Source organism: Mustela nivalis (genome assembly GCF_964662115.1).
Source record: "Mustela nivalis genome assembly, chromosome: 6".
NCBI lineage: Eukaryota > Metazoa > Chordata > Mammalia > Carnivora > Mustelidae > Mustela > Mustela nivalis.
In genome coordinates, this window is record NC_139025.1 from 150,307,544 (window position 1) to 150,327,733 (window position 20,190).

The window sequence follows — 20,190 nt, forward strand, 5'->3', positions numbered from 1 at the left end:
CAACTAGCAGGAACCTGTCCGAGGTACTCCTCCTATATCTACCTGGGCAGGTGCTGCCCCCACACATCTCTTCCAATGCCCGCCCCCACCCCGTCCACGCCAGCACTCCAGCCATCTTTGCCTCCTCCTCTTATCCTATCTGCCACTGAGCCCTGACTGCCCCTCCCCCGCAGCTTCCCGTCCAGGCAAAGCTCTTTGTCCGCTATACCCTGGTCATCCAAGCCACCATCACGACCACTGTAGAGCCTCATCTGGGCCACTGCAAAGTCTCTTCACTGGTTCCCCTGTCCCTATAACACACAGCAATTAAAGAATAATAACAATAAAGAGCACAATGTAAGAAGGAGGCAGGTAAGAACGGTCAATGTCTTGGATGGTGACCTTCCAACTCTTTTATTTTATTTTTTTTAACCTTCAAACTCCTATTCTCTGTGTGTCTTAGTCCATTTGGGCTGATACGACAATGTCAGATGCTCAGACTGGGCGGTTTATAAACAGCAAACATTTATTTCTCAAGTTTTGGGGACTGGGAAGTTCAAGGTCATGACACTGGAAGATTGTCAGATGAGGGAGGGCACATGGCAGGAGAGACAAGCTGATTCTCTGAGGTCTCTTCCGTATGGACATCGACCCCATCCATGAGGGCTTCGATCTCATGACCTAATTGCTTCCCAAAGACCCCACCTCGAGGGTTAGGATTTCAATGTATGAACTTGCAGGAGGATACAAACATTCAGACTACAGCCCTACAACACACAAGTACACACATATATATTACACACACATTATCCCTTGTCCATTGTACCCACTACACTGAGAGGTCCTTGAAAGGAGTGTGCCTTATTTACCCCATGTCTCTTTCCCTTGGCTCACAGCCTGGCACTGTCACTCCATAGCAGTTTTTAGTAAAAGGTATTGAAGAAAGGAAGGAGAACATTTTTGCATGAGCAGAAATATGGATACGGGTCATTACAGCTCATATTTTCACACTGTAGGTAAAAGGGACAGAAAAGCATTTAGGACACATCTGGAGAATCAAGAAGCATCCCCTTGATGGTGTCTTATGCTTTTGAAGTCAAGGCCCACATCCTGTCCTCAGCTCAGCGTCCCGTCTTCTGTCACCTCTGTTTTGCACTCTCAGTCCTGAGCGCCTCCCCCCACAAAAAAAACAGTAGAAATGTCTATTTCCCCCCACCAAAAAAATGTTTCCTCATTTCTAAGACTCACATTTTCTCACACTGTAACATTTGTGAAATGGGAGTTGGATCTTAGAGTCATGGCCAGGGGAAACTTGGCCCTGGGAGAGGTGATGGGAATGTCTACCTGCTGCCTTAAGAAGATGGTGTCTTCACCTCTGTGACCCCTGACGGACTGGTGGCACTGGAAGCGCCACACATGATTGAATTTTAATTAAAATCTGGAAACACATTTGTCACGTTAAATGTCATTAGAACTCTGATGTAGTAGCCAAATTTAATTTATTATGTATACACAAGATTGCCCGTCATAGACCGGCAGTGTAAGTAAAGGCTCTAGAGGTTGCCAAGTCTCTCTGGATAGATCTGTATTAGGAAGGCCTCAGTTTCAAGGAGCACAAACCAGAGCTCAAAATGGCTGTGCATTATCTCAGCTGAAAGACAAGAAGGAGGCGGCTCTGGGGCAGGTTGAGTCAGTGGCAGTGTGACGGAGGACCCGGCTTGTCCCTTTCTCTGGCCATCACCTTCTACCATAAAACATCCAGAGGAGGGAGAGAGAACTGTGTCATGCAGCACTCTTGGGATCAAAGGAACTTTTCCTGGGAGCCCTAAGAGCAGCTTTCCCTCATGTCTCTTGTACCGCATGGCTTAGGGCTGCCCCCTGGGAAGTAACCACTGGCAAAAGGGCGGAATGACTATGACAGCTTGGAATATGCACATGAGACGGGTCTGCCTGGTGCTGGGAAATGTGACAGTTCATTTTATGTATCCACTTGACTGGGCCATGTTGTGCCTGGATATTTGGTCAAACATTATGCTAGATGTCTCTGTGAGGGCATTTTTGGGTGAGATTAACATATAAATTGGTAAACTTTGAGCAAAGCAGATGGCCCTCCACGATGTGGGTGGGCCTCATCCAATCAGGTGAAGGCCTGAACAGAACCAAAAGGCTGACCCTGCCCCAAATAAGAGTTTTCCTGCCTGACTTTCCTAGAACTGAGACTTTGGCTTTGATTCTGCCTTCAGACTCAGAGTGAGTATCGGCTCTTCCTGGGTCTTGCGCCTGCCAGACTTTGGACTGGATTGGACTAGAACTACACAAAGAGTTCACCTGGTTCTCAGACCTTCAGGCTTGGACTACAATGAAAACACTGGCTCTCCTAGGTCTCCAGCTTGCTGCCTCTCCCTGTAACTCTGAGGACCTGTCAGCCACTAACTGTGTGAGTTAATTCCTCGTAATGAATCTGTGTGTGTGTGTGTGTGTGTGTGTGTGTGTGTGTGTGTGTGTATACACCTCCTACTGATATATATGTGTGTACTCCCTGATGGGTTTGTTTTTCTGGAGAACCCTAAGACAGGAAGTCATCCACAACCACATCCTAGAATTTTTAATGATACGAGAGGCCAGTCAGCTATTCACGTATCATGAAAGATCCTTGTTCAGCTACCAAGCATCTATCTGTCAGAAGCTGCCACACTTCTGGGGTATAGAATTCAATTAAGGAAAAAAGTAATTCAATTAAGGAGAGACTAAAAATTCACCTATTTGGGAAAAATTGATGCAAACCCAGTGTTCTCTGACATGCTGTAGAAAGACAGACATTGTTGGTGCCAAATATTCTATTTTTTTAAAGATTTTCTTCATTTGACAGAGAGAACAGTGAGAGAGGGGGAGTGGGAGAGGGAAGAGCAGGCTTTCCATGGAGCAGGAAGCCAGATGCGGGGCTCAATCCCAGGATCCTAGGATCATTACCTGAGCCGAAGGCAGATGCTTAACAACTGAGACACCCAGGCGCCCTGGTCCCAAATATTCTAAAGCAGCTGGGGTCCTGAGCTGGAATGATCTGGAGAATGCCTGTTACCATAACAGTCAAAACAATTCATTCAGACTTAGAATGTGAAGAAGCTGGAAACGAAACTTCGATCTTCATGCATGTAAATGAAACAAAAGTTGGCGAAACCTCATATTTAAGAGAAGGAGGTACAGTGATAATTATAGTTATTAAGCTTAAAGAAAATAAAATTAAAACTTTGATGTTATGATACAATTTTGAGAGACTGGTGTGATGTTAGAGTTCACCGGAACCACCAGTGTGAATTCATGACTTGGGAAAGAAACATCTTTTTTCTCGCTCTTACTAGTGGTGGTGCGATGGTTTTTTGCCTATCGCTAATATGCACAAGGAACCATCAAGTATGTATAGCCCAGCGTTCAAACTGTAGGCTCTATCGGTATCCCCTGGTAAAGGTAGCTGACTCCAGGGGCAACTGGTGGCTCAGTCAGTTGAGCAACTGACTGCTGATTTTTTTTTTTAAGATTTTTATTTATTTATTTGACAGAGAGCGATCACAAGCAGGCAGAGAGGCAGGCAGAGAGAGAGAGGAAGGGAAGCAGGCTCCCTGCTGAGCAGAGAGGCCGATGCGGGCCTTGATCCCAGGACCCTGGGATCATGACCTGAGCTGAAGGCAGAGGCTTAAGCCACTGAGCCACCCAGGTGCCCTGATTTTTTTTTTTTAAGATTTTATTTATTTATTTGACAGAGAGAGACACAGCAAGAGAGAGCACACAAGCAGGGGTAGTTGGAGAAGGAGAAGGCTTCCTGCCAAGCAGGGAGCCCGATGCGGAGCTCGATCCTAGGACCTTGGGATCATGACCTGAGCTGAAGGCAGATGCTTAACTAACTGAGACACCAAGACGCACCCGCCTCTTGATTTTGGCTCAGGTCTGATCTGAGTCGTGGGATGGAGTCCCAACGTGGGCTCCGTGCTTAGTGGGGGGTCTACTTGGGATTCTCTCCCTCTCCCTCTACACCACCCCCCTCCATGCTCATGCACACATGTGCTTTCTCTCTAAAATAAATTGAAAAATCTCTTGAAAAAAGAAGTGGCTGATTCCACACATTAGGTCAAGAACTGGGATGATTTTTTGTGATCAAAAACCTCAGATACTTTTAAAACGTCTGCTGTACACCTGAAAGGAAAAAGGCTCCCACCTAAAAGGGCCAAAATATGACAACTGGAGCACCCAAAAAGCAAATAATAACTATAGTTAATTGAAAGAAACCAAAGTCTGTGAAAATTTCTCTTGAAATTTTGTCAAGCTTCCTTTATTATGTAAATGGAAAAGCACCAGAACCGAGCCAGCCGAGCCAGCCGCTGTGAGGACACTCCAAGAAGGGCCAGCAGTGGGGTTGGAAGCACCTGCCCAACCAGGTATGAAAACATCTTTTAAACTAATGTAATTCAGGGGTGCCTGGGTGGCTCAGTCGTTAAGCATCTGCCTTCAGCTCAGGTCATGATCCCAAGGTCCTAGGATCGAGCTCCGTATCGGGCTCCCTGCTTGGCAGGAAGCCTTCTACTTCTCCAACCACCGCTGCTTGTGTGCTCTCTCTTGCTGTGTCTCTCTCTGTCAAATAAATAAATAAAATCTTAAAAAAAAAAAAAAAACCATTGTAGGGGCACCTGGACTGTAGGGGCACCTGGGTGTCTCAGTGGGTTAAAGTCTCTGCCTTCGGCTCGGTCATGATCCCAGCGTCCTGGGATCGAGTCCCACATCGGGCTCCTTGCTCGGCGGGGAGCCTGCTTCTCCCTCTGCCTCTGCCTGCCATTCTGTCTGCCTGTGCTCGCTCTCTCCCCCTCTCTTTCTCTGATAAATAAATAAAATATTTTTTAAAAAAATTTCTCAAAATTTTGATAGACACTTCACAGTAGGGACATGCCACAAATATTTGAGAAACACAATAAACAACGTTCAACGTCTTTGCTAATCAAGGACTTAAATCCACAACGAGATACTATTTTATCCATTCCAGATTTGTAAAAATGAGAAAACTAGACAATATCAAATGTTGGTGAAAATGTTGAGTAAGAGGACCCATATGCAGATGACTCTTGAATGATGGGGGGGGGGGTGCCGGGGCGCCCACCCTCCTGCGAAGTTGGAAATCCATGTGTAAGTTTTGACTCCCCAGAAATGTAACTACTGTCGACCAGAAGCCTTGCCCAATCAATTGATAAATATTTTGTATTCTATATGTCTTATACACTGTATTCTTATAATAAAGTAAGCTAGAGAAAAGAAAATGTTATTAAGAAAGTCATAAGGAAGAGAAGATACATTTACAGTACTAGACTGTATTTATAAAAAAAAAAAAATCATGTATCTGAGGACCTGCACAGTTCAAACCTGTGTTGTTCAAGAGTCAACTGCATTTCTGGCGAGAATGCAAACCAGAACAACCTGGTTGGAGGATAATTTGGCAATATCCAGTGAACAAGACACACACTTTATGACTTAGCAATCCCACTCAGTCCTATTCCCCAAGAAACTCGTAAGAATGTTCATTGCCAAAATTACAGAATAGTAGAAATATGGAGGAGAGCCCTCCTGGCTCAGTTGGTAGAGCACATGATTCTTGATCTCAGTCATGAGTTCAAGCCCCACATTGGACATAGATCCTAGTTTTTATTTTTTTTAAGATTATATTTATTTATTTGACAGAGAGAGAGAGAGATCACAAGTAGGCAGAGAGGCAGGCAGAGAGAGAGGAAGGGAAGCAGGCTCCCTGCTGAGCAAAGAGCCCGATGCGGGGCTCGATCCCAGGACCCTGGGATCATGACCTGAGCTGAACACAGACAGACAGACGCTTCCCCCTCTCTCTCTGCCTGCCTCTCTGCTACTTGTAATCTCTGTCAAATAAATAAAATCTTAAAAAAAAAAAAAAAGACAGCCATGGTTAATGGTCCCTCTACCCAGATCACACTCTCTCCCCCAGGAAACTCCTGGGGGTGGCATGGACTGTAGAGGTGGGGTGGGGTGCCCAAGGCTAGCTCAGAGTCCTGGCCATGTCCACCCATGCATGTCCATCTTCAGATTCCAAACCCAAGCATCAAGGACAAGGAACTCATTACACCAGAGTCAGTTTCAGGAAGCTGGGCTTTCAGCTATGCAACAGAGTGGGGGCGGAGAGGGTCCTCATGGTCTGAGGGGAGCCAGTGAGGGGTGTGTACATGGACATTTAAAAGGACTGACGGGAGTTGGAGCGATTATCTGCGCAGCTGCCAATGACGATAACAAGAAAAACGGAGTTGGTTGGAAGGCTACTTGGTGTTATCTAACAATATTTAAAATGCACAGCATGCGATGGTTCCATGTTACAAATTTCTCCTATAGATATACCTACACAACTGCACAAAACATTTTGTATACAGACATTTATTGTAGCACTGTTTGCCGGACCAAATAAAAGGAAACAACCTTAAAGTCCACCACTAGGGAACCAGGTAAATCAAAGATAGAATATCTACATTTTGAAGCACTTACTACATGGCCATTAAAAAGAGCAAGGAGGGGAAAAAAAAAAAGAGCAAGAAGGACTTACCGCGCAGATAAACAAAGATCTCTAAAATGTATTGTTAAGTGAGGAAAGCAGGATCACATCGCACAGCTGTGTGAACAAGGTGGGCTTGCCCATGCCCAGCCTGGACCTGGAAGGCTATCCGAGAGACTGACAGCACCGGGGTTTTTGTGACGGGGAACTGGGGAACTCAGTAAGGAAGATACACATTCTTTTGCAATATTTGAATGTTTAAATTGTACTTATGCATTCTCTATATTTACCAAATATTGACATTTTCAGAAATAGGACTTGGAATGAAGTGTAGCTATTACAGAGTCCATACAGGTGTCTGTGTAGCTGTGACTTTATAAGGTGAAGGCCACCATCGTCGTCCCCCGACACTGGGGGCGCCGGCATTCAAAAGTCAGCGGAAGAGTGAGCGTACGGATGGAAGGCCTGAAGGATGCAAACGGCAGTGTGGATGTGAGCCAGGAGGTGGCGCTACAGAGCCCAGGCCCGGACTTAACCAGAGAAAAGTACCCGGTTTTCGGAAAGGGGGGCTCATATTTATATAAACATAAAACAGCTTTTGCACCTCATTGTCGCGCCCTTCAAAGTAGTCTGCTGAGCCTGGATACTCAGAGGAATCGCTGAGCTCGGGCCTTAAACATATGTCAGAGACTCCTGCTTAATCTCTGCGGAAAGAGGATGGCTCTAATTTTGGGAAAACATTCAGATCTCATTTGGCCACATGTTTGGTTAAAGAAGCGAGAGATCAAGTCGGGCAATTAATTCTTTGGTTAAAAGAACAAAACAACAAGGCAGAGACTCAAAGCAAGCTGCTGCTCTGACGCTTCTTAAAAAGAGGTTCTGACGGCTAAGCCCGAAAACGGTGCTAGAAAGATAATATGTGCCTCGGGGGCGCCGCGGGAACGCGACTCGGGTTCCCAGGGGACAGCTTGGAAGAGGTCACCGCTCCCTCGGAGGGGCGGGCTCTGTTTCTATGCGGAGAATGGGTCCAGGCCTCGCCCTCGGGGCGGCGGCAGCCGGGCAGAGGCGCGGGGCTCAGCTCTTCTTGCGCAGTTGGCTGTACTGCGCACGGCCCAGGATGGGCTCCATGACGCTGGGACGGAAGAAGCTGTCGCTGACCCTGCGCCTCGGCTTCTCGCGGGCCACCGCCGGGAAGGCCGGGCGCAGCGCGGGGGGCGCGTCCACCCTGTCCTCCGGCGCAGGGCTGGGGGGCGCCCCGGGGCTGCGCGCGGGCCGCAGGCTGCCGCGGGGCTGCGAAGGATGCCGCGCCAGCTCCGGGCCCACGGGCGGCACCCCAGACGCCCTGCGCTCCGCCTCCTGGCGCACCACCTCTTCAATGTCCCGGAATTCGCTCTCGGGCTCCATCAGGGACAGCCTGGGGAGCTGAGGGACCAGCAGCTGTGTTAGGGCCCCAGCCTGGCCCTCGTCCCTGCCTCTCCCACCCACCGCTTCTCCGGGCCCCTCGCATGCACCCCTCCCAGGAACGGCCTTCGGAAGGCGCAGCCTGGGGTGTGGGGCAAAGAAGCAGGGGAGACATCTTGCCCTCTCCAATGGTCTCCTCGGTCCACACCCCCAAGTTAAGGCAGGCAGCCCCCTCCCAAAGTGCCTGGACCCCTCGGGTCGCCCTCAGGGCGCGCTCCATGGAAAAGCAGCGGATTTCCTGCCAGAGCTGTGCGCTAAGCACAACCCACCCGCTGTCCCAGCCACGGTCAGGGGACCCATGCCTGGCCCTGTCTGGAGCCCAAGGAGAACAAGCTGGCAGCCAAGACGCCCGCCGGCCTCTTGGAAATGAGTAACTGAGTAAGCCCCGCCCCCTCAAGGGGTGGGGTCCTGAGTGGGCCTTCCGGAGCCTGCGCAACCTGTAATTCACTCTGGGAGGAGGCCAAGGGACTGCTAGAGGGGCAGTACTGGTGTCTCTTGGGTTTTTCCTGTTGTTAATAGGTGATAGGATTGGGATGGGGCAGCAGCTGTGCCCTGGAATACAGCCCGCCTCCCAGGGTGTCCTGGAAGCCTCCAGGCAGCAGCACGCAAACCCCCCACCCCCAGGTGAGGGTTGGGCCAACTGGGGACCCTCAGACTGATGGTCAGAAGCAGGGGCTGTGGGGAAAGGTCTCAGGCTAGGGCCACTGTGTCTATACTCTTGGGGCTGGCAAGCGCCTCCTACTAAGGCCACAATTTGTCAAAATGTTTCTGGGGCGCTGAGGATCAGAAGAACCACACCAAGATTAAAGAAAGGAGGACCACTGCAGCCCCTTGGGTCAAATCTGCTTCCCCCGTCCTTCCCAGGCCGCTGTAGTGGGACTCACCGGCACGTAGTGGACCACCGTGTCGACCACGTTGTCAGTGACGCCCTTCAGGGCATCTGACAGGGACATGGCCCTCCCCTTGGTGGAGGAGACAGCGCTGGCCGGGGCGAGGCCAAGCATCCTCGCTGCCGAGCCCAGCACCGCCGCAGGAGCCCACGTAACGACGGAGATGGTGCTCTGGACCGCCTTCTGCAGCGTGTGGGCCACGCCGCCCAGGAGGCCTTGCGCGCTGGACAGGGCTGCCACCTGGGGGCCGGAGCTAGGTCAGCACCTACTGCGGCGCGTCCCCGGGCCCGTCTCCAACCCGCGGCCCCCAGAGCTGGAGGGAAAGAACGTGGACACCAAATGGGCGAAACTGTTTGCCGATTTCTTCCCAGCTGTGTGGCCTTGGGCAGGTCACTTGCCCTCTCTGGGATTGCTTCTTCCTGGGCACCATGGGGATGATAGTCTCCGCCCTGCCTGCTTTCTGGGGGCGAGGGTCAGCTGAGAGAAGTGCATGGAAGTGCTTAGCCGGCTGTCTGGGGGGGGTCCGATGAACGGCGCATGTGTGCTACGTCTCTGGGTCTGGGGGCGCAGACCCGTGTTTCACCCCATGCCTCCGCTTCGCGCCCCTCGAGGGGACCGTGGGACCTTGCGGCGTCTGCGCCCCCACTCAGCCTCTGTTCGCCCCCTTACCTCGTTGAGTTGGTTCTCCTCCATGTCCGATTCCTCCTCCTCCTCCGTCTCCTCTCCCTCCGTGTCGGTCCGGTCGTCGTGGTCCTCGTCCTGGGCGGCAGCAAGGTTGTGCAGCCAGGGCACGCGCACCTCACTCCGCCGCCGCGACACCACCTGCATGGCGGCCGATGCGCCCCACTGGGCCAGACTGCTCTGCGGGATGGGCGGGGGGGTTGGGGGACGTGAGCTGCGCCCCCGCACACCTGCAGCCCCCAATGGGGGGCGCACCCCTACCTCCGGGGCCAGGCCCCGGCGCACTGTCCCCCAAACTTGACAGTGAGTTCTCACTGACACACCTGGGGCGCGCACGTCGGGGGACCTCCGGGGGACCGCATGGGGACCTCTGCCAACAGAGGGTGGGTTCTGCCCTTTGCTGAACTTCACGTAAATAAACTCATGCAAGGTGGCTTCTTCCATGAATAGCGTCTTCTGTTCCACATGGTGCTGCGGACTCATCCGTGCTATTGCACGTCAAGAGCTCCTGCTTGTCACTCTGTGTCATATCCCATGCAGCTCTACCACAACCCGCCCACTGCTGATGGCAGACGTCCATGTTGCGTCCAGTTCTCGGCTAAGGATAAAGCCCGATAGGAACATTTGGACGTGTCTCTGGGGACACGTAAGCTCTCACTTCTGTTGGGTTGAACTGCTAGGTCTTAGCCGGGAGGGGTGTTTAGACACTCCTTGGAGGTCTCTGAAGATGGAAAATGTCAAGAGGGCCACAGTATCCCAAGGGCAGAAGCAGCCCTGGGCAGGTGGGCTAGCGCGCCCTGGAGGCACAGCCTGGCTCACTCCTAACCGGAGGGCGCGCCCCCAACAGGGCTTCCTCATCATATGGTTCCAGGAGACACCTCTGGGTTTGGTGTGAACAGGGTGCCTGAGGTTGTGTGGTACTAGGCTGGAACACGCGTCAGCTGCAGCCCCCACGGGTGAATGATCCCCCAGGGCAGGGGACAGAAGGGAACCACAACTCTCATATCCCCACTGGAGCCACAGAACCTGCTGACATTTGTTTGAATGCATGAGTCAGGCCTGATGATGCTTTTAAAAAGTGTTATCCAAATGATGGCTGAGAGTGGTTTTGTTTTGTTTGCTGACCCTTAGGCTTTAATTTTTAACTTTTATTTCCTTTATTTCCTTATTTGACCTTTGTTTCTTATAAAAGTTCTTATGTGAAAATCTATTCTATATCTGCTAAAATACATAGGGGGGGGGTGTTGGGGTATGGAGGGGAGTTACCCCTTCCTGGGCCTAGAAAAGGCAGTTTTACCTTAGGTGCGAGTAGGATGCAAATTAGAAGCCTCCGGAAAGGAAATGTGAAAACCTGGGGGCAGTCAGGGTCAGGGATGCAGCCCAGCTAGCGTTCTCTCCCCAGCAGAAGGAGTTTAGGGCCTTGCTTACTTACAGGTGATACTCCATGGTCCCTGGATAGCAGCTAGGGGTCTCTGCTCCCTCATAGGTGGGGGGGGGGCACAGAAAGAAACCCCTTTGAGAGGATGAATGCTGGGGTGGGACTCAGAGGGAGATGGAGAGAGACAGAAGTGGACAGCAGGGAGGACCACCCCAGCAAGGCAGGCTTGTCCTTGGCTCACATCCTACCCTTTCCCTCTCCTGGAAGCCCAGACAACTGGGTCTCCACCCCCTTAAGCCCTTGTCCTTAGACCAAAATTCCCAGCCCAAGTTGGAGGAGAGAATGTTCCTAAGACCAGAGGTGGAGTTGGGTAGGGACGGAAGGGACCCAGACTGGGGGTCAGCCAGAGCTCAGGGCAGACACTCACCAGGGGTGCCACACCTGGGATCCACATGGCCAGGGAGTGGCCCTGCTTCAGCACCCGGGCTGTGGTCTGGAAGGTGTGCCGAGAGAGGGTGTTGGCCAGGGCCCCAACCCTGTGCACGAGGCTTGGCTTGGCTTTGGGGGGCTTCTGGGTCTGCTGGTGTCCTGGAGCAGGCGCTGGGTGGGATTTGGTAGGAAAGACAGGAAAGCCAATCAGAGACAAGAGAAACTGGGGCTGTGTCTAGGGTTGGAAAGTGGTTACGGATCTCCACAAGTCTGCTGGTGACTCGGGTCACTCCCTTTCCCCACTTACCAATGGGGAGAGGAGCTAAATTAGGATAGTTCACTCTTGAAATCTTGTTGGGCCTTTCCTGCTCCGGGGCCGTGGCTGGCTGAGCCCCGGCTGCCTCTTGCTGATCCCCAGGCAGCATGGGTCCCCAACCCACTTCCCAGGGAAGGTCTGCCAGCCCCCCTAGTGGTAGATACCTGACTCTTCCTTGGCTGAAGGGAGGAGAAAGTCTACCATCTTCTCAACACCACCCAGGGCTAAGTCGGCCCCTCCAGAGGCCAGCCGGCCAGCTCGGGTGTTGGCGGCATACTCGGCAGTGTCTTTGGCTACCCCCCAGGCAAGCTCACAGCTGGCCAGAGCGGCCCCCAGGACCTTGTCTGAAGTGCTGGCGATGGGCACGCTGATGCTGTTCCTGGCACTGCGAAGGCGGGTAGAGATGGTGTCCTTCAGCTCAGAGGCAATCTGGGGGAGATGGGGCAGGGAGTCAGTCCTGTCGGTCTGGTAGGCCTGAGCCTGGCCTCCAGGAAGGCCTTATTTAAAGGCTCAGGGGAGAGGTAGCTGGCCGGCTCAGCTAGTAGAGCGTGCGACTCTGGAGCTCAGGGTCATGGGTTCCAGCCCTACACTGGGCATAGAGCTTACTTAAAATAACATAAAGGCCCAGGGGAGGGGCACCAATATCTGGGCTCCTTGATTTATCTAGGCTTTAAAGGGAAAGGGCTCTGGTCCTCCCTGTGCATGGATCTCTTGGTTTCTCTGCGCCCCACTTCTGCCTGGCAACATCCTAACCAACCTTACCCCCGCAAAGGCCACCTCCTCGATGACACCTGGCTTGATATTCGCTGGCACACAAGGCGTCGCCACTCCCACATGCCTCGAATGTCTCGTCTGTCCTTCCCTCAGAACATGCTCCCATTCCCATCTGCGTTTAGGTTGATTCAGACCTGTGGGTGATCTTCCTACCAGTTCCTTATTGAAATAATTAATCTTTCTTTCCTATTAGTCTGGGAGCTCTTAGGCGACAAAGAGGCTCCTCATCTGGAAAAATGTGGAGAGCACAGGCCTCAGAGCCCAACAGGCCTGCCTTCATGTGGTCTCCACGGAAGGCTGTGCGGCCAGGGAGAAGTCACTAGTTTTCCCATCTGTAAAAGGGGGATACCCACACTGTCCCAGAGGGCTGGTAAGAGGATTAAATGGGAGGCCTCCATAAATCGTACTGTGGCCCCGGGCATAGGGTAGGGCTCAGTAAATCTTTGTGGGTCAGTGAGATGAAGCTCCTTCCCCACAGCACGTGACATGGCCCTTGTCTAGTAAACGCCCAGTGCGTACACAGCTAGGTAAAGTGACTGTTTCAGTCCCATGGTCCGCAGAGGGCTGGATCTTGAGGACCTGAGACTGCAAATTTGGGATCTGATGAGTGTGGCCCATGATCTTAGGTGACTAGAGTTACCACGTGGCCCGGTGCAGGCTCACCGGGTATCCTGGGGTAGGGAAGATGAAATGGGGGAATCAGAAGCAGAGGTACCCACCCTAAGCCCCTGTTTCAGTTTACCCCCTAGCTTGTGCTTGCTTTCCAGAAAACCTGCCTTCATGTGGCACCACGAGGAGAGGAACGAGCCCACTGTGTGGCCTAAGGGGCAGGCAGCCACCCCCAGCCCGGAGGGCACTCATCGTAGAAATGAAAGGCTGACACTCATGGCACCATCAGCCTGTGCCCTCTCCTCCTGAGAGGCGGGACAACAGAGGACGGGGCACGTTAGAGAAGGCGAAAGGGCCTCACCTTTTCAGGAGGGTACTGGAGGGCTGGGATCTTCTCCTCCAGGTGGTCCAGGCCTCGGCAGGCCAGCTCATTGGCAGCTATGACTAGAAGCGAAGGCCACAGTGGGGTGAGCCACAAGGAACTAGCAGGGGCCTCTGTGCCGAGGAAGGGGCCCTAAAGCCCTCGAGAGCCCCCAGGACTGCTGCCTCCAAAGCACCTTGGACCTGAGCCCCCCGCCAAGCCCTTTGAGCTCCCCGTCCTCTGTGACTCCTTGAGGCCAGACTGGTGTCCTCGCTCTTTGTAGGAACTCTGGAGTCAGGCAGATCTGCGCTCAGAGCCCGGTGTGTCCCTCTGCAGAGTGTGGCTTCGGGTAAGTCACTGCGTGCCTCAGCCTCAGCTTCCCCGTCTGTCAGATGTGGACTAAGGGTGCCTACCCTGCAGGGTTGTGGTGAGGAGGAAGTGGCAGGAATTCTGTGAATCACCAGCAAATACTGGGCTCCCCTCCCTGTCCTCCCTCCTCTGGGTGAGGTCTGGGGGGGGGGGCAGGAAGGACGAGGTGTGAGAGGAGCAGCGGCGGCGCCCTCGGATGGGCCTTGTGGGGGTAGGGCCGGCACTGCTTCGTCCTCGAGGTGACCAAGTCGGAGCTGCAGCCGCCAGCCCAGGCCCTGAACTGTCCACGTCCTTCCTTCCAGCCTCTAGGAGTGAGATGATCAATGGCGGGAAGAGGGTGGCAGGGGAAGAGAAAGGAGTTGCCCCCAGAGAGGGGGGCAAGTGCCAGGGGACACAGATGCTTTTAGGGGGTACAGGCTGCTGAGGACAGAGCTCTGCAGTCATGATCACGGAGATCGGTTCTCTGTGCTTTCACACACTCTCTCTCCAGATAGTTCACGTTTCCTCACAACATCTTCCAGCAGCAGAGGGCCCAGGTGACTTGGGCCATCTTCTGACTGGGCAAAGTGAGACCCAGGGGAATTACTGAAGGAGTCTGTGGGCAGGGAGGCTGGCCCAAGGCGGAATCCCCGGACACCCATAATTCTCTAATCAGGACGGTGGAAGGTTCTAGACTTCTGGGTGCTGCTGGAATTTCCCTCAGCCCTGTCGAGAGCCTTGCCTTGGATGCACTTGCGATGGGCCCGGGGTGATGTGCGGAAGTGCTGAATCACTCTATTATATGCCTGAAACGAACATGCTGCTGTATGTTAGCGATCCTGGAATTAGAGAGGTCGTCCTGTCCCCCTCATCCCCTCCCCAGGCTCTGCCGGACCAGACCTGGTGTCTGCCGCCCCTGCTTCTGTGTCAGACTCTGCCACAGAAGAGCTCCACAGCTGCTGCCAGATTTGGGGCCAAAGTGGGCATCTGGTCTACCACGAGCTCCACTCCCACCACTGCCCACACAGCTCTGCCCATCCCCTCCCCTGCCCGTTTTTGGCCCATCACTGTCATCCCAGGAAAATGTCATCTGGGCTGTAGATGGGACAGCTGCGGATGAGGAGAGACGTAGGTCCACATCTGTACCTGTCTCTACAGCCGTCTATACTGTAGCATCTCTGTCCGTAGACAAGATCATGTAACGGAATGTAGGTGGTTAGAAACACCACTGGACAGCCAAGAAGGCTCACAGACATGTCAGCAGACAGACAAGCAAGCTCTCAGACAGACAGACAGACAGACAGGTGGCAGCCTGCCGGTGCCCCGAGGACTCACACTGGGTGGACAGCCTGCGGACCACCGGCTCCATGCTCCAGGCCGCCAGGCTGCTGGCGCCCTGCACGCCCTTCTCGTAGGCATTGCAGACAGAGGCCACCAGCGGGTGGGCTTCCTTGGTGCTGGCGTAGGTCTTCTGGAAACACTCACAGGTGCCACTCACCACCGGCAGCTGCAGGACCCGCTGCAACGCGCTCTCCTGCTCCTGGCGCAGAGGGAAGGCAGGCAGGCAATCAAGGGCTTCCCCCCACGCTCCGCCTTGCAGGAAAGCAGCCCCGGGGTCATGGAGCCCGCTGCTGAGGCTAGCCTGCGTCCTGGGGACCTAGAAGGAGCCCAGGCCGCAGCGGTCTCTGGATGGCCCACAGGAAAAGCCACAGGCAGCCTGCTGTGCTCTCCTGGTTCAATCCAGGCTCTGCAGAGCTACAGGGTCACAGCCTCCCTGCCCCTGTGTGGGCTGGTCCCCGGCTGGGGCGCGCTCCCCTTCCCTGCCATACCCCTCTTGTCTGGCAGAACGCAGCTCCCTCGACATGGCTTGAGCATCCCTGCCTCTGGGAAGCTTCTGGACCCTCCTCCCTCACATCAGCCCTCCCTGGCTCATCTCCACATCCCTCGCACGGCCTGGGATCGTGTGTACTCGTCTCTGTCCCAGCCGGCTGTCAGCGCTGCGTCCCCAGTGCCCAGCCGAGGGCTGGTGCAGCGAGGCCGGCCGAACAAATGGAAGGGTCGGGGCTGCGCCTAGGAGGGGTAAGCTGAGATCTGCCCAACTGCACCGAATCACAGACGTTTAGGCCTCCGGGAGCCTCTGTAGCCAAAGGGCTTCCCACAGTCTCTCTGGCAGGTTTGTATTTTTATTTTTAAAAATTTTTTTCCATTTCTTCATTTAAAAAAAAATTTAAATTCAACTAGTTAACATATCATGTGTTACTAGTTTCAGAAGTAGAGGTCAGTGGTTCATCAATCTTATGTAATACCCGGTGCTCATGGCATCACCCTTAATGTCCATCGCCCAGTGACCCCCTCCCCCCACGTTCCTCGCCTCCACCGCAGGCTCGGATTGAGATGCCTCCTGGGATGGACCTTGCCCCTCACAGGGGGGCCCGTGGCCCTTGTTGGACAGCGCCGCTGAGCTGCGATGTGCCTGCACCCGCCGCTCCACCCCTGCCCTCTAGAACAACACCAAGCAAATCTATTTCATCATGCATGTGCTGGTCCTTCACATATCTGAAAGCAGTGTCTGCCTTTAGTGCTCCTTCCTCCGTGCCAAACAGCCCTAGATCCTAACTTGGCTTACTGGCCTGGCCTGGTGGTCCCCTCCAGATATGCCACAGTTTAGTGTGGTCTTTCTTAAGCATATGGCACTCCAAATTGAAGACACCATTCCAAGGGTGGTCTGAGCACATGGGGTATTGTGAACCTGCTACCTCTCATTACTGGGGTGCTGTGCTTTTATTAATGCAGTCATAAAATGAAAATTCAGGTCACCCTGGAACCTCAGTGAACAAACACTGGTCTTTGAGGAAAGAATGTGGGTTCGAGTTCTGCACAGGGAAATATTTACTTGGTGCTATTATGGTCCCGACACTGAGGAGGGTGCTTGGGGGACAAGACTTGAATTCTAACAGTGACCCTCTGAAGTCAGTGCTAATACTTTGCCGGCAAGGACACAAAGACCCAGAGATGTGAAGTGACTTATCCAAGGTCACACAGCACTTTGCTGGCAAGGATACAAAGACCCAAGATCACAAAGCACTTTGCTGGCAAGGACATAAAGACCCAGAGATGTGAAGGGACTTATCCAAGATCACACAGCAAGGGTCAGGATTCCGACTCCGGCCTGAAATGGCATATCTGTAAGATTCACTTCGAAATATTGCCCGGTGCGGAGAGTAAATGAGAGCGCCGATGAGGCAGGACGGGCCACAGGATTGATAATGGCCGTTGCAGTTAGTGCAGAACATTAATATTCTTCTATCCGCTCTTAGGACTGCCAAGAATTCTCATGAAAAGTAAAGACAGAAAGCTCCCGAGGTCCTGACTCGGACACTGGAGCTCTCTCTGCAGTTCCCCGGTTCTGCTCTGGAGGCAAGGACCTGGCCTCTTCTCTTTGTAGGCTGAGTTAGGAGACCCATCAAGGAGACTCGTAACAGCAGGCTACCATTTTTTTAGCTTTCATTTTGCAGGCAACTTTGAAATTTGAACTAGAAAAAGATTATGACTGTAAACAAGGGAATATTTTCTTTAACATTTGGACAGAGCCTTTGGGGGTTGTTGCAGGCAAAGCCACAGAGGGAGAGAGAGGTCCTGACAAGGTGGAAGAGAATAAACCACCAACCATTACGCTGGGTTAACTACGCACTGATTCATTTTACGCCTCTGTGTTCTATGATTTAATATAAAACTTGGTGGTGATTCTGAGTGCAAAAGTTAGCTAAAGCCTAAGTTGGGAAAAGATGGGCATTATATGAGCTCACAGTTTTTAAGTTTCACCGACGATTTGAACTGTGCCTAAATGAGACCGGCCTTTCCTGGAGGGGTCGGGTACCCCTAAACGTGTCACACCGCCCCAAGTCACAGTGAAAACCAGGCTAGACACAAAACCCTGGAAACAATGTTCCTCTAACCCTTTCCCATATGCAGCACAGGCTGTGCATCGTGTAACTCCGAGAGGGGCCGTTCACATGTTCTAGAACACACACAACGCCCCGGAGTGGCAGAATGCAGAGGCATTTGAATCTACATCCTGCCTGGGGGGACGAGGTGACGGCTTCTGTTCCAGGGTGTAGAACACAGTAGTTCCCTTTCTTTCTTTACCCAGTCAGTCAGTATTTCTGTTCTTTTCCTCCAAGGTGCTCAGTTCTCGGCAGGCACTCCCCCCATCCTCTAAGAGCCCCCTGCAAAAGGTACTGAGAGCAAGAATAATGACGACATAATGGCCAGTGCGAGGGGATATGATGGAGACAGAACTTGTTCTGAGTCCCCTGAATCTCTCCTCCCTGCTCCTTCCTCCCCCACTCAGTGGTTTCCCCACTTCCCAGATAGGCCCAAGTTACTTACAGGGAGGTCTCCGTCCAGCAAGGCTGGGCCCTTGTTGACGGCCATCATAGCTCTTCAAGCTGCAAAGCAGAGTCCCAGGTCCATCAGAAAGCCCTGAGCTTGAGATCTGCAGGGTCAGTCCCCTACCTCTCATGGTTCTGGCGAGGCCCAGGCTGCTGGGGACCTCCAGCTCTCTCACCAGAAGACATTGGGTCGCGGAGCACGAATGTCACAGACAAGCAGCCACAACCTAGACCCCACTGTGGGGAGCTGCCCCACAGCCTACTTGTTAACTGAAGTTTCTTATAAGGGTTCAGGGTAAGAAATGACAAATAAGGGTAGCTTTAAGAAATGGGGGGTTTTAGATGATGGTAAGGGGTCCCCACATGAGGATCCCAAAGAGACTAAAAGAATTTCAGGTTTAGTCTTTTTTTGATGAAAAAGTTCTGCATCAATTTCTCTCTTCTTAAGCGGGCGTACCTGCCACTCCTTCCCAGAACGCTCAATGAGGAAGCAACTCGTCACTTAAAACCAGCCATTCTGGCTGTGTTCTAGGAAAGCTGGCACCCCAGAATATCTACCCTCCACTCTTGGTCATTCGCCTTGAATCATGTCTCCCTCAGTGGTTTCCCTGCAGGCCTCTTCATCTTCAGGGCAACTCTCAGGGGACCCCCTACCTTCAGCTTCTCTCAACTCTCAAAAACCAACCAGGTAAGGCGGCTGTTCCCAGGGCCCCACACTCACGCGAATGGATGCTGCCTCAGTCCCACACAGCCAGGCTGCCGAGTGGCTCCCCCAGCAGAAGCAACGCCAGCTGCTCCAGGGACACCTTGGGCAACACTGCCAACGCGTCCCCCTTGGAGGGGGGCGGAGAGGAAGAGCGCGTTGGGTCAGGCGGTTGTCATGGTTATTTGAGCCAGGGTCCCCTGTGCACGTCCAAACTTCTGTAGGGAGATTTGAGCAACTAGGAGGAGGACTGCAGAGCTGACAGTGATCCGGCCCCAGGGGAGGGATTGTTCCAGAGCCATGAAATATCAGCTCTGTAACATGTTTCTGGCTCCCAGTTCTCAAAAAACGGTCTTCCAGAGGGAAGGTGTCGGAATATAGGTCATAGAACTCATAAATTGTCAAGTTCTATAATTTTTGACTCCTTTTTCACAGTGTCCTGTGGACCGTTTTTAACCCATTTCCTTCATCCAGTATTATTTACTATTAAGAGTGTATTTTGAACAGTAAGATTTAAACCCACACAGGAACAGAGTTCACCTGAATGTGCCACTCTTTGATTATTACGATAAATTGCTCTTGGGGTGCCTGGGTGGCTCACTCGGTTAAACGTCTGCCTTCAGCTCAGATCATGATCTCAGGGTCCTGGGATTGAGCCCTGCATTGGGCTCCCTGCTCAGTGGGGAGCCTGCTTCTCCCTCTCCCCCCTGACCCCCACTCCACCCCTACTTGTGAGTCCACTCTCCCTCTCTCAAATAAATAAATAAAATATTAAAAAAAAAAAAAAAAGATTGTTCCCCATGAAGAAAAGGACCAGAACTAGGGGTTGACTCTAAACTTTGAGGGACCCATTTCAACCTCTGAAAATTGCTAGATTTCAAGGAAGCTTATTGAACTCTACCTGGTCTACGGTGCCACCAGAAAATGCCTCGGGAGAGTCAACTGGACTTTGCTGAGTCTGGAGAAGTGCGCTGACTGGGATCCTCTTCCTGATCAACAGCAACCAGATAACCAAGAACTGTCACCTCTCATCCCTTCCTCAGCAACAAATCACACAGGAGCCCAAGTTCTAGTTCCTGGCTTCAAAGATGATAGAGGACGGTGGTGTAAGCTATAGTTTTTGGATTATCTATCTGTGGTGTAAGCTAGTTTTCGAATTATCTAAGAAGGGCCTTTTAAAATGGGTAACGGGTTGTGGGGGGGGCATCAGGCTGGCTCAGTCGACAGAGTCTGCAACTCCTGTTCTCAGGGTCAGGAGTTCGAGGCCCATGTTGGAGCTTTATTAATAATAAAATGGATAATGAAGGGACAAAGCTGATTTTC

At 52.5% G+C, this 20,190-nt stretch overlaps 1 protein-coding gene across 3 annotated transcripts; it reads right to left on the reverse strand.

The window, feature by feature from the left end:
• Positions 1–6,395: 6,395 nt before the first annotated feature.
• On the reverse strand, positions 6,396–19,085 carry PLIN1 (perilipin 1). 3 transcript variants are annotated; one of them, XM_082735264.1, is made up of 9 exons: positions 18,886–19,085; positions 18,163–18,221; positions 15,109–15,313; positions 13,426–13,508; positions 11,846–12,110; positions 11,364–11,536; positions 9,547–9,738; positions 8,872–9,117; positions 6,396–7,948 (listed from the first exon to the last, which is right to left on the reverse strand). In XM_082735264.1, the coding sequence occupies exons 2-9, from the start codon at positions 18,208–18,210 to the stop codon at positions 7,601–7,603; spliced, it is 1,560 nt and encodes a 519-aa protein (XP_082591390.1). In that variant the 5' UTR covers positions 18,211–18,221; positions 18,886–19,085; the 3' UTR covers positions 6,396–7,600. The 3 variants fall into 3 exon arrangements, with proteins under 3 accessions (XP_082591390.1, XP_082591391.1, XP_082591392.1); XM_082735265.1 differs by lacking the exon at positions 18,886–19,085 and adding an exon at positions 18,723–18,877; XM_082735266.1 differs by lacking the exon at positions 18,886–19,085 and adding an exon at positions 18,622–18,714.
• Between the last annotated feature and the right edge of the window lie 1,105 nt (positions 19,086–20,190).

Coding starts and splice junctions, on each gene's coding strand:
- PLIN1 (XM_082735264.1), bottom strand. CDS start 18,210: ATGATGGCCGTCAACAAGGGCCCAGCCTTGCTGGACGGAGACCTCCCT. Junction 9,739..11,363: donor TCCCAGGTGTGGCACCCCTG/GTGAGTGTCTGC, acceptor CCCATCCCGCAG/AGCAGTCTGGCCCAGTGGGG. Junction 9,118..9,546: donor AGGAGAACCAACTCAACGAG/GTAAGGGGGCGA, acceptor TCCGGCCCCCAG/GTGGCAGCCCTGTCCAGCGC.